At 46.0% G+C, this 14134-nt stretch overlaps 1 protein-coding gene across 1 annotated transcript; it reads right to left on the bottom strand.

Annotated features, from left to right (window-relative positions):
- Positions 1–1247: 1247 nt before the first annotated feature.
- Positions 1248–12978, bottom strand: LOC123766902 (uncharacterized). Its single transcript, XM_045756372.2, has 6 exons — positions 12861–12978; positions 12648–12726; positions 11731–11804; positions 3323–3401; positions 2350–2423; positions 1248–1630 (listed from the first exon to the last, which is right to left on the bottom strand). Exons 1-6 carry the CDS (start codon positions 12893–12895, stop codon positions 1567–1569), a joined length of 405 nt encoding a protein of 134 aa, XP_045612328.2. The 5' UTR covers positions 12896–12978; the 3' UTR covers positions 1248–1566.
- Positions 12979–14134: the final 1156 nt, after the last annotated feature.

Here is a 14134-nt window from a genome sequence, read left to right as displayed (position 1 = left end):
AAAGTAAATATTATTTATATTATATATTATTTTTATTTATTTATATACAGGACGTACATTGCGTTTGTCAGAGTACATTACATGCTTACACAGCCACTGTTCATGTTTATATTTGCCTATGTTGTAAGATTCATATTTGATCAGCTAATTCAACCATGACAAAGAACTGAAGTCTGAGATTGCAATTGAAATATGTTTATTGAGGTAAAATGCACACAAAGGGATAAGGTACCTCAAGCTATTCTCACCCCGTTCAGTACAACGTGTTCATACATATATAGACACACACATCACAAACAATAAACATATTGCCGAACATTCTGAGATAAACATATATAATTCCTCATAATGGAAATATGCTAATGTCACCTCTATCTTAAAAAAAGGCAGAAAGAGCTTCGAAGGAAACTCTTTTCCAATCAACCTGACCTTGCATATCTGCAGGCTCATGGAGAGACTCATTCACCATCCCACAGTGCACAATCTATTAAAATCAACGCAAAAATAGCTTGGGAGAACCCGTTCCAAATGCGAGTCCAAATTTGGAAAGTGATTACTGATGAAATGATGTCTTTGAGATTGGCATAATTAGCTTATAAGGTTGCTGATGGCTGAACGTCTTGTGTTGTGGCTCTCAACATCTGGTTATCCACGAAGTTAGGTATGATGGGGAATCTAGAGAGCCTTAGTCTTGTACATAACAGTAGTAGTAGTGATTGATGAGGATTAAGCAACCCAAGAGGTGGCACGAATGCCACCTCAATCAGTGTTAATATATGGTTGTGCAATAAGAAACAATCAGTTCAAGTTTAGTTACTTTATTATGCGCCCCATATACACCATGTGGGCTGTAGTGGAAGAGATTGCAGAGGCACATTAATATGGGCTCAGGAACTTCAAATATATTTAGCTAAACAAGTTAGTCTTATAAACTAGGTATAGTTTAATGTATATATATTAACTTTAAACATATAATGGGTTCAAGAACTGAACCACAGCACTCTGCCTGCTCAATAGTTCATGAGCATGTAGCGAGCTACATATAACTTTGATCAGTCTATCATGCACGCAATACGCCCGCCCTATACGCGGCGAGGGAAACTTTGCAGTATACATGGACTACTTTCATTATGTAAACTTGGGATACTCTTTTTAACATATCTGGTAATACATGGCATTTCTTGAACATTTGATAGAATTATCAAAATTCTGTACTTTTCGCGTTCCATTCAGGTACAAACAAATACTTTATAAAAAAATAATGTTTTATTCTTGTATTTACATAAATAGCCTATTAATGTATAACAGTACGGACACAAACACAGATGACACACTTACACCTAAATTATCACAGTAAATATTAAGAATAATCCTTTTAGAGTATTGGCAAAATATGTTTCATCATTACAAATCTACAGGTTTGTAATGGTGAAGCTTAATTCATCTAAGAAGTTGGCCTATTTCCACGGGACACTCCCACAGACAAATTTAATGAGATCTGATAATCCCTTTCTGCAGCTCTTCCTTATTTAGCTCTCCTTCTCTGCTTCACCCTCGCGCCACACGCTAATTGCCAATTTTGACTTTATTAAAGATGGTGTTATGAGCAGGGATGTCAGGGAAGGGACACCTGTGGAAGATAATAGGTAAGAGGGGTTAGAAAATGGGTAATTGGTGGCTGGGTAACTAACAGGCAGATCATAGTGAATCTGATAATGGGTGATGAATGTATTGGTCTAATGGGCGAGTTAACACAGGAAGTAATAGAGTGTACAGGAGCCATGCAGAGTATACTAATCAAAGTAATGGATACAACTAGCGAGTGAGAGGTAATGGGGTGGATCGCGTTTTAATGGGTTATTCACTGAACTCTACTTTATCGGAAGGTAGTAACTACGGGTAGACTGGAGTAGAGTTAACCATGCCAACACCTGCACGAGGCTGTTCCGGCGAGGTAATGGGTCAATTATGGCGAGGCAGAAAAGTGGGAAGGCGACACAGCCGGCCATATAATGTGATAAATAGCCGATTGATTGATGAAGATTAACCCACCCAAGATGTAGCACGGACATGAATAGCCCTAACCGTAAGATGAATATGTTGTTGTTTAAGATTCGCTACTTGGAACAAAAAGTTCCAAGTAGTACGGGCTATGGTGGAGCCCGTATTGGGCTTACCTGGCACAGGAGAGGGGCTGATAAGATAAATAGCAAAAACAGCTTTATATTATAGCTCAACATGTCACCATACCCCGTTTTCTTTCACATCTCTGCCTAGCCCGTCTACTCAAGTTACGATAACGGACAGAAAATGGTGTACTTATCAGCGACCCACGGCCGGGGGACTCACCTGTAGGGGGTGCTGGCGCAGGGCAGGTGTCCAGTGCCTTTGTCGTACTGGGCCGCCCGCTTCACTACCAACACCTGTAACAAAACACAGGTGTAACCAGCTTCATTCAGTTAGCCGCATGAACAGGGCTTTCTGCACTAAGCACAGGAAAATTAGATTAATAGCTTGCTAACGAAGAGCTGGAACATTGATTGCTATTTGTATGTTATAGCTGACAACGGAAACAAATCAGTTATTTGCTGGTGTAAATTATGTAGGTAAAGTTAGGAGTGTGATTATACTAGAGTAACTAAATTAATGAGCATCAATAGAGCTAGTCAGGAACAAGAGTGAGAACCAATCACATACGTCAGTTTTCCTAGTATGGGTTATTGGTGTCGCCGACTAGACGAACAATGCAGGGCTAATACACTATCCTTGACCGAATCCTAGAAGCATTTAAATGGACAGAATGAAATGTATGCAAGTAACGGTGCATTCACTAAGGCAAGCATTGGTATACAGCCCAGTTTCGGGCACTTTATTATTATGGAGGTGACCAATTATCAGAGAAAGTTTGTCAAGAAAGATAAGAAGGCAATTCCAGGTAATCTGAACCTCCAAGAGGTCAGGTCATGCTCATTTACGTTCTGTAGAAAAGACAATTATGGGAGAGTTTTTGGAAGAACAAATGGATGAAGTATTGTAACAAGGGAATATTCATAAGGTGGTAACAGCTAGTTTGACTATCGGGTAGTTAATTTGTGGAGTAGCTTGTCAGGCAACAATATACTTGGGATCGTTGGATTGTTTCATCAAACCGATGAACGGATGACTGATAAATTTCCCCGTGTCTGGGTCAATGAACTCACTACACAGTCCCAGAGAATATTGAAGGACATAATTTACTGGAGAAGCTTATCAAGCGAGCGTCTATCGTGTATAACCTATATATGCTTCCGTCCGGATATTCCCGCCACGAGGCACGACTTACCTGGTGTTGAGGCTGGTGTCCCTCTGGTGTTGCAGGCGTCGGCTGCAACACTGGCGCGCCGCTACTCATCACAACACACCTGTGCAACAACAATAATTATTAACTAATATACATGTACTTCAACTTTCCTCGCAATCTTTATAATGCCAAAATTGTGGCTCCAAACAACCTATTAACCATAAGAACTTCAAAGATGGCTGTTCATATACTCACAGGAAAACACAGAAGCAGACAATCTTTCCGTCCATAATTACTGATGGTTAAGGCTCCAGAGACGTGTGAGGACTCAAGTGTCTACGGTGGCTGGGCCGCTACTGGTTATGGAGAAGGTCCGACCTCAATATATATACAAGCAGCCTCGCCCGTCGACCCTTTCAACGTTACTACGCCCAGCACCCTGACGTCATGGTGACGTCACGGCGGGGAGTCAAGGTGCCTCACAAGGGCAGTCATTAACCCAAACTCATTTTCTTTCCTTAAGTTCCTTCCCCCCCCCCCTTCCCTTCTCTGTTCCTCCTACCTGTTACTCGTGAGACCGCCTCCCAGACCCTCCACCCTCTTCCCGATGTCCACTCTCTCACTTCCTTCCGAAGAAACTAATGTTATATATCAGATTCACTCAGGCGGTCAACTCTTTGTATACCATTACCCAGGTCGCCCACTTGCCATACAGCCTGTCAACACACCCACACCTCTAAGTATCTTGTATAGTGTGAATACGTTGTTCGTGTTGTAGTTTCTTCTTGTGTGATGTATAATACAGTATCTCGGGACATCTAAGAGTGATGTGCTCACCTAATAGTGTCTATATACGGACTCGTGAGATGAAACTGTCGTGTTCGAGTGCGTCATAACTGGTGTCAAGTGCTTAAATTATATGCACACTAAAAGTCTTCCTAATTCTGATTCCCGCAGTTCTCTGCAGTCCTCCTTGATTTCTATACATGTCTGGCAAACATGTGCGGCTTTACCTTAATTAAGACTGATTGCTGTTATCAAGAATATAAAACATTAAATGTACTACACAGAGAAATTGCATTATCGTAATATATCAATGATTCAATCCACAGAAGCGTTTTACGGGCTATTCATGCTCGTGCCACCTCTTGGGTGGCTTAATCTTCATCAGTCAATCTATCAGAAGTGTTGACGAGGCAGTGACAGTGTGAGATGCGCAGTAGGGCTAGATGCGCAGTAAAGCTGGATGCGCAGTAAAGCTGGATGCGCAGTAGGGCTGGATGCGCAGTAGAGCTGGATGCGCAGTAAAGCTGGATGCGCAGTAAAGCTGGATGTGCAGGAGGGCTGGATGCGCAGTAGAGCTGGATGCGCAGGAGGGCTGGATGTTTCACGTATGTGCTTTAAACCAGTCAATTGTAGAAACTAGTAAAACACTTGGAGCTATTTCCATAAGCAACTAGGAATTGATCAGGAACACTGGTCACAAATACCCGTTAGTCAGAACATTGCTTATCGAAGTTCAGACCAAGGATGGGCATCCTACACAGAAAGTCATACCAGGAAAATTCCGCCAATTTATTTATAATAAACTGGCAGCAACATGGGTGCAGAGAGTGCGTTAGTTGGTAGACCACCTTGACATGGTCTTAAGTATCATTGAAGATAAGCAACACTGCTTTTATATACAATTTTGTGAAAGGTTTCGATAAGTGTGACCATGATGTCAATGCACACAACAGGAATTACTGGCAGACACGGGATATGGATCTATGATTTAACGAACAGAACCCAGTGCGTAATAGCTAAAGTGAAAGCCCTGTCCTCGAGTGCGCTGAACTTGCTCCAGTACTTTCTCTTATTACGCAGTCTGGGACAAACTTTAGGCAGAAAGAATGTAAGTCACCGCGTAGAAAAGTCGACGAACCCTGCCACCCTGCCCACAGCGAGCGCAGGCTCGTCAGGCCGAGCCATGGGAAACCAGGCCAAAGACCCACAAGGAAATTGTCAAGTCCTGAAGGTAACTAGCCAAGCAGGACACCCAGGCTCAGAGGATTCTTGCCGGAAGAACAGACCCAGAACGCCGCCCAGACCACTGGGGCTGTGAAGAGCGTCTGCCGTGGCCCATACCAACAAGTGTTGGAACTTGTGTGGACGCCAACTAACTTTAGCGCCAACACTCTGAGGAGCTCCACCCCGGGGGCTTGGCCTCGACTGGACTGAGTACGGAACATACCACAGAAGCAGCGGTTATTGCAGAGGCAGTGACACTGTTGCAGGGGCAGTGTCAATGTTGCAGGGGCAGTGTCACTGTTGCAGGGGCAGTGTCACTGTTGCAGGGGCAGTGTCACTGTTGCAGGGGCAGTGTCACTGTTGCAGGGGCAGTGTCACTGTTGCAGGGGCAGTGTCAATGTTGCAGGGGCAGTGACACTGTTGCAGGGGCAGTGTCAATGTTGCAGGGGCAGTGTCACTGTTGCAGGGGCAGTGTCACTGTTGCAGGGGCAGTGTCACTGTTGCAGGGGCAGTGTCACTGTTGCAGGGGCAGTGTCAATGTTGCAGGGGCAGTGTCACTGTTGCAGGGGCAGTGCAAATGTTGCAGGGTCGGTTGCAACGTTGCAGGGGTAGTAACAAGGTTGCAGCTGCAACGTTGCAGGGGCAGTTGCAATGTTGCAGAGGCAGTGACAATGTTGCAGATGCAGTGGCAATGTTGCAGAGGCAGTGACAATGTTGCAGAGGCAGTGGCAATGTTGCAGAGGCAGTGACAATGTTGCAGGGGCAGTGTCACTGTTGCAGTGGCAATGTTGCAGGGGCAGTGTCACTGTTGCAGAGGCAGTGCCAATGTTGCAGAGGCAGTGTCACTGTTGCAGAGGCAGTGACAATGTTGCAGAGGCAGTGTCACTGTTGCAGAGGCAGTGACAATGTTGCAGAGGCAGTGGCAATGTTGCAGAGGCAGTGGCAATGTTGCAGAGGCAGTGGCAATGTTGCAGAGGCAGTGACAATGTTGCAGAGGCAGTGACAATGTTGCAGGGGCAGTGACAATGAGCATCTAAGGAAGAAACCCGTGGACTTGCGCAAGGAGAAACACAAGACTAACCAGCCCACGCAACAAGCCTGATTAAACACGCACGTGAACAAAGACTAACAAGAACAACTTCACGCCCGTAAATGGCTCTCACGGGACAAAAGTTAAAGAATGGTCATCACTTAACTGAGAAACAGGGGATCTACTGCAAAAGACTTACTTATCACTACAGTGGTGTTGATAACTCCAGGCCAGTCTTCAGCCGGCCCTTCTGGAGCCGCCTTGGGGCGGGGGTTGTCGGTACTAACAGGCTGGAGATAGTTTTGAGTGAATTAATTGTTTATTGATTCTGTTATAGAATTGTTTGGAGGTTTCCAGGCTTCATTTCCTGCGAATCTTTCAGTTGTCCAATGCTTCGGCGATTTCCTGGATGCTTTGTGGTGAGGTTGTTGAGGGTCCTTGGATGGGGGGGAGGGGGGTGTTACTGTGCTACTTATTGTGGTATGCTCTAATTAAAACTACCATGTTACTGTGCTACTTATTGTGGTATGCTCTAATTAAAACTACCATGTTACTGTGCTACTTATTGTGGTATGCTCTAATTAAAACTACCATGTTACTGTGCTACTTATTGTGGTATGCTCTAATTAAAACTACCATGTTACTGTGCTACTTATTGTGGTATGCTCTAATTAAAACTACCATGTTACTGTGCTACTTATTGTGGTATGCTCTAATTAAAACTACCATGTTACTGTGCTACTTATTGTGGTATGCTCTAATTAAAACTACCATGTTACTGTGCTACTTATTGTGGTATGCTCTAATTAAAACTACCATGTTACTGTGCTACTTATTGTGGTATGCTCTAATTAAAACTACCATGTTACTGTGCTACTTATTGTGGTATGCTCTAATTAAAACTACCATGTTACTGTGCTACTTATTGTGGTATGCTCTAATTAAAACTACCATGTTACTGTGCTACAGGGCTGCAGTACCAATTTAAGACAAGATTTAGCAAGCTCTCCAGGTAGGAGGAAACAAGGCCCGGACCCCAGGGAAATTACTCCCCAATTTAAAACAGCAAAGGAAAGAGCCGTTTTACTCCAAAATGTTACTCCTACCCTTCACCCACCACTGGGCACAAGAAATAGGCAGTATAGATACAATTTATTATTCACAGTAGCCTCATTTACCCGTAACAAAAAAACACCTGGCACTGCCTATTGATATTTACGTTAATACTCAGTACCCTCCTTTGGACAAAGATACCACCCCTTACCAGCACTATACTAAGGCAGGCCATAAGCTTCTGAAAGAAGTAAACATTGAGATTTCCTGTAACCCCCCGCCCCCTCCCTCACACACTCATTAACATCCTCTCCAGTTTTACTCCCACAAAACACCTAACAGTGGAATAAGGTTAGAGTTATGCACGTTTATCATACAATAATCAGAGTAGATTGCTCGCCACGACTTTATACATAGAAATGAACTTATCCGAAACAATTCCCAAGAGTAAATATCAACACTCACCTGATTCATAATGTTGTGCTGCCGGGAATCTTAACGAAGTATCCAAAATTGTCTTACTGTAGATGCAGTCTGCACATGACTGTAAAGCTGCCGCCCAGTTGGGTGGGTGTAGAGCACATGACTGTAAAGCTGCCGCCCAGTTGGGTGGGTGTGGAGCACATGACGGTAAAGCTGCCGCCCAGTTGGGTGGGTGTAGAGCACATGACTGTAAAGCTGCCGCCCAGTTGGGTGGGTGTGGAGCACATGACTGTAAAGCTGCCGCCCAGTTGGGTGGGTGTGGAGCACATGACTGTAAAGCTGCCGCCCAGTTGGGTGGGTGTAGAGCACATGACTGTAAAGCTGCCGCCCAGTTGGGTGGGTGTGGAGCACATGACTGTAAAGCTGCCGCCCAGTTGGGTGGGTGTGGAGCACATGACGGTAAAGCTGCCGCCCAGTTGGGTGGGTGTAGAGCACATGACTGTAAAGCTGCCGCCCAGTTGGGTGGGTGTAGAGCACATGACTGTAAAGCTGCCGCCCAGTTGGGTGGGTGTGGAGCACATGACGGTAAAGCTGCCGCCCAGTTGGGTGGGTGTAGAGCACATGACTGTAAAGCTGCCGCCCAGTTGGGTGGGTGTGGAGCACATGACTGTAAAGCTGCCGCCCAGTTGGGTGGGTGTGGAGCACATGACTGTAAAGCTGCCGCCCAGTTGGGTGGGTGTGGAGCACATGACGGTAAAGCTGCCGCCCAGTTGGGTGGGTGTGGAGCACATGACTGTAAAGCTGCCGCCCAGTTGGGTGGGTGTGGAGCAAAACTAGTAACTGTGTGACTCACCATAGATGTAAAGTGCCTTGTATAGTGACTGTTGTGAGCCTCTTGTTGAAGCACTTGTGATACAAAAGATTAATGATGTGTGTATTTGTGTAGGTGATTGAATATATATGTATATATATGTATGTATGTATATACATATATATACACACACACCAAGGACACGCAAGCACAAGCATCAGGGAACAGCGCTAACGTGCAGAGAACAGAAACAATATTACATTAAAGAAAAAAAAGGAAGCAGAAAGGCACGACAAAAACAACCAGTACCACACAAGGAAAAACAAAACACACTAGTGAAAAAGTAAACACAAACAAAGACCACCAAACAAACTGAGGCCGTTATCACCACCAACACAATAACACGGAACAGGATAACACATAACACACCCAACAAAGGCAAAATAGGGGAAGCTTGCAACCCCCCCCCCTAACATGCATACCACCACACCCAAACTGAACAAATTATAGGGGAACACGGGTGACAGGAAAGGCCAGATACTAGACCTAATTTAACAACATACAATAAAAGCAGACTATATCCAGCACACCACACATACACAGACCTACAAGCACGGAGGGGAGACGTCTCCGAACCTAGCTACAAGAAGAGATCCTTGAAGTGGCCGGAGGGCCACCACCGGGAAATCCACCTGAGGAGGGGGCAAGAGACCCCCTTTTCAACAACAGGGGCAAAACCCCCCACGCCGGTCCACTGGGTATTGGCGGGCTCACAGGCAGGAACCAGCACAGGATCCATGCTCCGCCCACCGCACCTGCTCCTCCACAAGGAGGAGTTTCTGCTCCGCCTTCCCCATCCCCCTCTCAGCGTCCATAGTCCCCACCGGGTCCGCACCACCCAGGGACCGCGACCTGGCAGAGCCTCTCCGACGCTTCTGTTTAGGAACGAGCCCAACCGTACGCGAAGTGTCCTGGAGGCATCGCGGGGGATGTACTCCGTCCATAGGCAAGGGATCCTGGGACGTCACCGGAAAAGATTGGAGGGGAGGACCTCCCCTACAGCGCCCCACCGGCGGGTCAGCCACACCAGACCCGCACTCCAGGACAGAAGGGGACACCCCCAGGGGAGTCTCCGCCACCTCCACAGGAGGCGGCACAATGTGGATGCTCCGGTGCACTGATCAGGTGCTCCTCCAGCACCTGATGCGCAACTACATCCTCACACACTGGCGATCCGTCGGTCTCCGTCAACACAGAGCGCACTATTACTCCCTAGCTTTCAGCCGGAACCTTCACATACACAAGCCCATCACTTGGGAGACAGGGAGGCAGAACAACACCCCCATTGGCTCGTCCTGGGTCACAAAAGGTCGATATATTCAATATATCCTCCCTGAATATATTCACTCGGTTAGCCGCGACCAAGGTGCAGCCCCCAGGTGACCCTGCTGACCACAAGGATAACATGTACGGGCTGACGTCTTCGCAGACATAGTAGCATAAACCCCATCAGGGACAACATAGATGGGACATTTCGCGCCAGGGACATCGTCAAAGTCCGGATGCCATCAAGCATCCCCGCACAGTGGCCGGCAGAGACATTGTTCCACCAGACACTGAGCCCTTTCCCAAACCGCCCAAAGATCGCTGGAGTTTTGTTTGGCTCCCCAGGGTCCAGAAACTGGACCCCTCACAGGCATAGAGCCAATGACATTCTGCCACTTCACTTGAGAAGTATTCAGAGAGAGTGTAGCTTCGCAGAGAACGCGTGGGTTCGCTTGACCCAAAACCTCCAAGACGTAACAGAGTGGCCATAGTAGTCGTTATTGCATCATTATGTATCAAGGCCAAAGAAACTCTTTTTCATAAAAATATAAAACTTTATTTCTAATATCAAAACTCAAAGCCTTGAGTTGTATAATACAACACTTTATACATCTACACTTACACCTAATTTATCACAGTAAATATTAAGAATAATCTTTGTATGTTATTGGTAAAATATACAGATACATTTTACTAACTTATAATATAGTGAAACTTAATTCACATGTGAGAAGTAGGCCTATTGTCATGGATGAAACTTCATACACGAGAAGTTACTTGTCTAGTAACTACATAACCCGTCTTGTCTAGAACCCCTTCTGCTACTTCCTTGCGATACACTCCGCCTTGCGTCAGGCCCGCCATGCGTCAAGGGCTACTTTCGTCACGCTCTGCCATGCGTCAAGGACTACTTGCGTCACACTCCGCCATGCGTCAAGGACTACTTGCGAATTTCGACTGGAATAAAATCAGTGTCGTGGCAGTCGGAGAAGCCTCGCGCGCGACACAGAGCAGGGGCGTCAGGGAAGGGGCACCTGTGGCAGATAATAGGTAAGGGGGTTGAGTAAGTGGGTAATTAATGGGCAGTTGAGAGTAAACCTGGTAATGGGTATGAATGTGTTAATCTACTGGACGAGTTAACACGGGAAGGAAGTAATGGATAGTACAGGATCCACATGAAGTATAAGGATTATAAAGTAATAGGTGAATGTGGATACAACTATAAGGAGTGGGAGGTAATGGGGTGGATCGCGGTGTAATGGATTATGACAGGGGGGGAGGGGAAATAGAGGAAAGAATGACCACAGAGCGAGACCCGAGGGTAAGAACTATGGGTAGAGTGGCGGGGGGGTTCAGCCCCCCCATGAACCTTGCCTATCACCTGCACGAGGTTGTTCTGGTGAAGTAGTGGGTCAGTTATACCGAGGCAGACAATAGGGAAGGCGATACAACTGGTCAACATACAATGTGATGAATAACTTATAAATGCAGCCTCATATATTAAATTATAGTACTGTATCATCATGCCATGTTGTCCTTTATATCAGGGGCCTGCAACACTTGTTCTATGTAACACTATTGAAAATCGAATGTTTGCTGCACTAGAGATCTATTAAACAGTGTTGTTTACACTTACCAACACTGGCTCCGTGGCACTGGGAACAGGAGGCCTGACCAGACCACCACATATGTGCCTAGCCCGTTTACTCGAATTATACCACAACTAACGGGCGAATTTGAATTTGAATTTGAATAACAGAAAATGGTGTCCTTATCAACGACCCACGGGGGACTCACCTGAAGGAGGTGCCGGCGCAGGGCAGGTCTCCAGTGCCTCTGTCGTACAGGGCCGCCCGCTTCACTACCAACACCTGTAACAAAACACAGGTGTAACTAGCTTCAGTCATCATTCAATTAAGCGCATGAACAGGACCATCTGCACTAAGCACAGGAAAACTAGGTTAATAGCTTGCTATCTAAGAGCTGGAACATTGATTACATAATGTATAATATCTTAGTTGGCAATTTGTTGGTGTAAATGATGTAGGTCAAGCTAGGAGAGGTTTTACTTGAAGAGTAGAGGGCAACCATAGAGTTAGAGGCAAAGAAGTCATTCCAGAATGGTAGTTGGAAGTAAATGGTTCTCTAAGACTATTGGCATTAACTTCTGGCTAGACAAATATTGCAAAGCTAATACAATATCCATTGAAAATTAGATACTTTTGAGTAGACCGAAAAATTGCATGCCAGAAATGTTGCATTTATTTAGTCCGTATTTAGGTTATACAGTTCAGTACAGAGGTGCCCTGGAGTCAGGCAACTGTTGTGGGTGGCATCCTAGGGAAAGTCAGCAGCTGCCTAAGGAGGCCTACATAAGCACAAGCACAGGCTTCCTGTCCCCTCACGACGGGGATTATTATAATAGACGTGATCACAAGGGGATTAGAAATAGCCTAACTTACCCTATCCCTTTGAGATGTATTTTTTTTGTCTCAATAAACGTACTTGAACTTGATCACTGAATTGTTCGTTTCATCAAACCGATGAACGGATGACTGATATATTTCCCCGTGTCTGGGTCAATGAACTCGCTACGCAGTCCCAGAGAATATCGAAGGACATAATTTACTGGAGAAGCTTATCAAGCGAGCGTCTATCGTGTATAACCTATATATGCTTCCGTCCGGATATTCCCGCCACGAGGCACGACTTACCTGGTGTTGAGGCTGGTGTCCCTCTGGTGTTGCAGGCGTCGGCTGCAACACTGGCGCGCCGCTACTCATCACAACACACCTGTGCAACAACAATAATTATTAACTAATATACATGTACTTCAACTTTCCTCGCAATCTTTATAATGCCAAAATTGTGGCTCCAAACAACCTATTAACCATAAGAACTTCAAAGATGGCTGTTCATATACTCACAGGAAAACACAGAAGCAGACAATCTTTCCGTCCATAATTACTGATGGTTAAGGCTCCAGAGACGTGTGAGGACTCAAGTGTCTACGGTGGCTGGGCCGCTACTGGTTATGGAGAAGGTCCGACCTCAATATATATACAAGCAGCCTGGCCCGTCGACCCGGCCAGAGTTACTACGCCCAGCACCCTGACGTCATGGTGACGTCACGGCGGGGGTGAAGGTGCCTCACAAGGGCAGTCATTAACCCAAACTCATTTTCTTTCCGTAAGTTCCCCCCCCCCCCCTTCTCTGTTCCTCCTACCTGTTACTCGTCATAACTAGTCTAGCTCTTGGCCCCCGCCTCTCAAACGCTGTAGTTTTATTATTTAAATCGTTCTAGGTCAGTGGGATTTGTCTTCACCTTTTGTTGGAGACAAAGTCTTAGAATGGAGTAAATACGCCGTTGTCGCTGGGGTCTTTTATGGCGGGAAAATGAGTAGTTGAGTTACGGGATGCGTATTGTTTTACGCCATTAACTAAACATTTAGTCTAGACTGGTGTTTGTTAACATAGGGCAAGCTGTCATGCGCACCTACACCAGCCCACGTCAATGGTTGAGGCCTTGAGGCTTTCCCAAGAGTGTTCCGGGGGTTCACCGCAGTTTTCACTTTTACTTAATGTTTCTTCTGCCAATAGTTAGGGTCAAACACTCTGGTACTGGACAAACACACACTGGTACTGGACAAACACACACTGGTACTGGACAAACACACACTGGTACTGGACAAACACACACTGGTACTGGACAAACACACACTGGTACTGGACAAACATACACTGGTACTGGACAAACACACAGACGTTGAGAGCATGGGGGAGGCGCCGGGCCTGCCACATCACCTGTCTTCACCCCTGGCCTCCACCCCCCCCCCACCACGCCACAGCTGGCCCTCACACACCATACATACATACATACATACATACATACATACATACATACATACATACATACATACATACATACATACAGACATAGGTGAGGGGGGTTCGTAGCTGAGTGAACAGCGCTCTGGAGTCGTAGTCTTAAGGGTCAGGCCGAGGCAGGAACAATTTGGCAGTTTCTTTCACCCTGATGTCTCTGTTCACCTAGCAGTAAATAGGTACCTGGTCGTTAGACAGCTGATACGGGCTGCTTCCTGGGGATGTACGTGTGTGTGTGTGTGTGTGTGTGTGTGTGTGTGTGTGTGTGTGTGTGTGTGTGTGTGTGTGTGTGTGTGTGTGTGTGTGTGTGTGTGTG

This window comes from Procambarus clarkii, chromosome 60 (genome assembly GCF_040958095.1).
Source record: "Procambarus clarkii isolate CNS0578487 chromosome 60, FALCON_Pclarkii_2.0, whole genome shotgun sequence".
NCBI classification, from domain to species: Eukaryota; Metazoa; Arthropoda; class Malacostraca; order Decapoda; family Cambaridae; genus Procambarus; species Procambarus clarkii.
The sequence above is the reverse complement of the archived record's forward strand: the minus strand, read 5'-3'. Positions and strand labels throughout refer to the sequence as shown.

What these genes read in the sequence shown, in the direction of transcription:
- LOC123766902 (XM_045756372.2), bottom strand. Translation starts at nt 12,895, where the DNA reads ATGGACGGAAAGATTGTCTGCTTCTGTGTTTTCCT. An exon ending in GACACCAGCCTCAACACCAG is followed by an intron (nt 11,805 to 12,647) that starts GTAAGTCGTGCC and finishes GTTTTGTTACAG; the next exon opens with GTGTTGGTAGTGAAGCGGGC. An exon ending in TGCGCCGGCACCTCCTTCAG is followed by an intron (nt 3,402 to 11,730) that starts GTGAGTCCCCCG and finishes GTTGTTGCACAG; the next exon opens with GTGTGTTGTGATGAGTAGCG.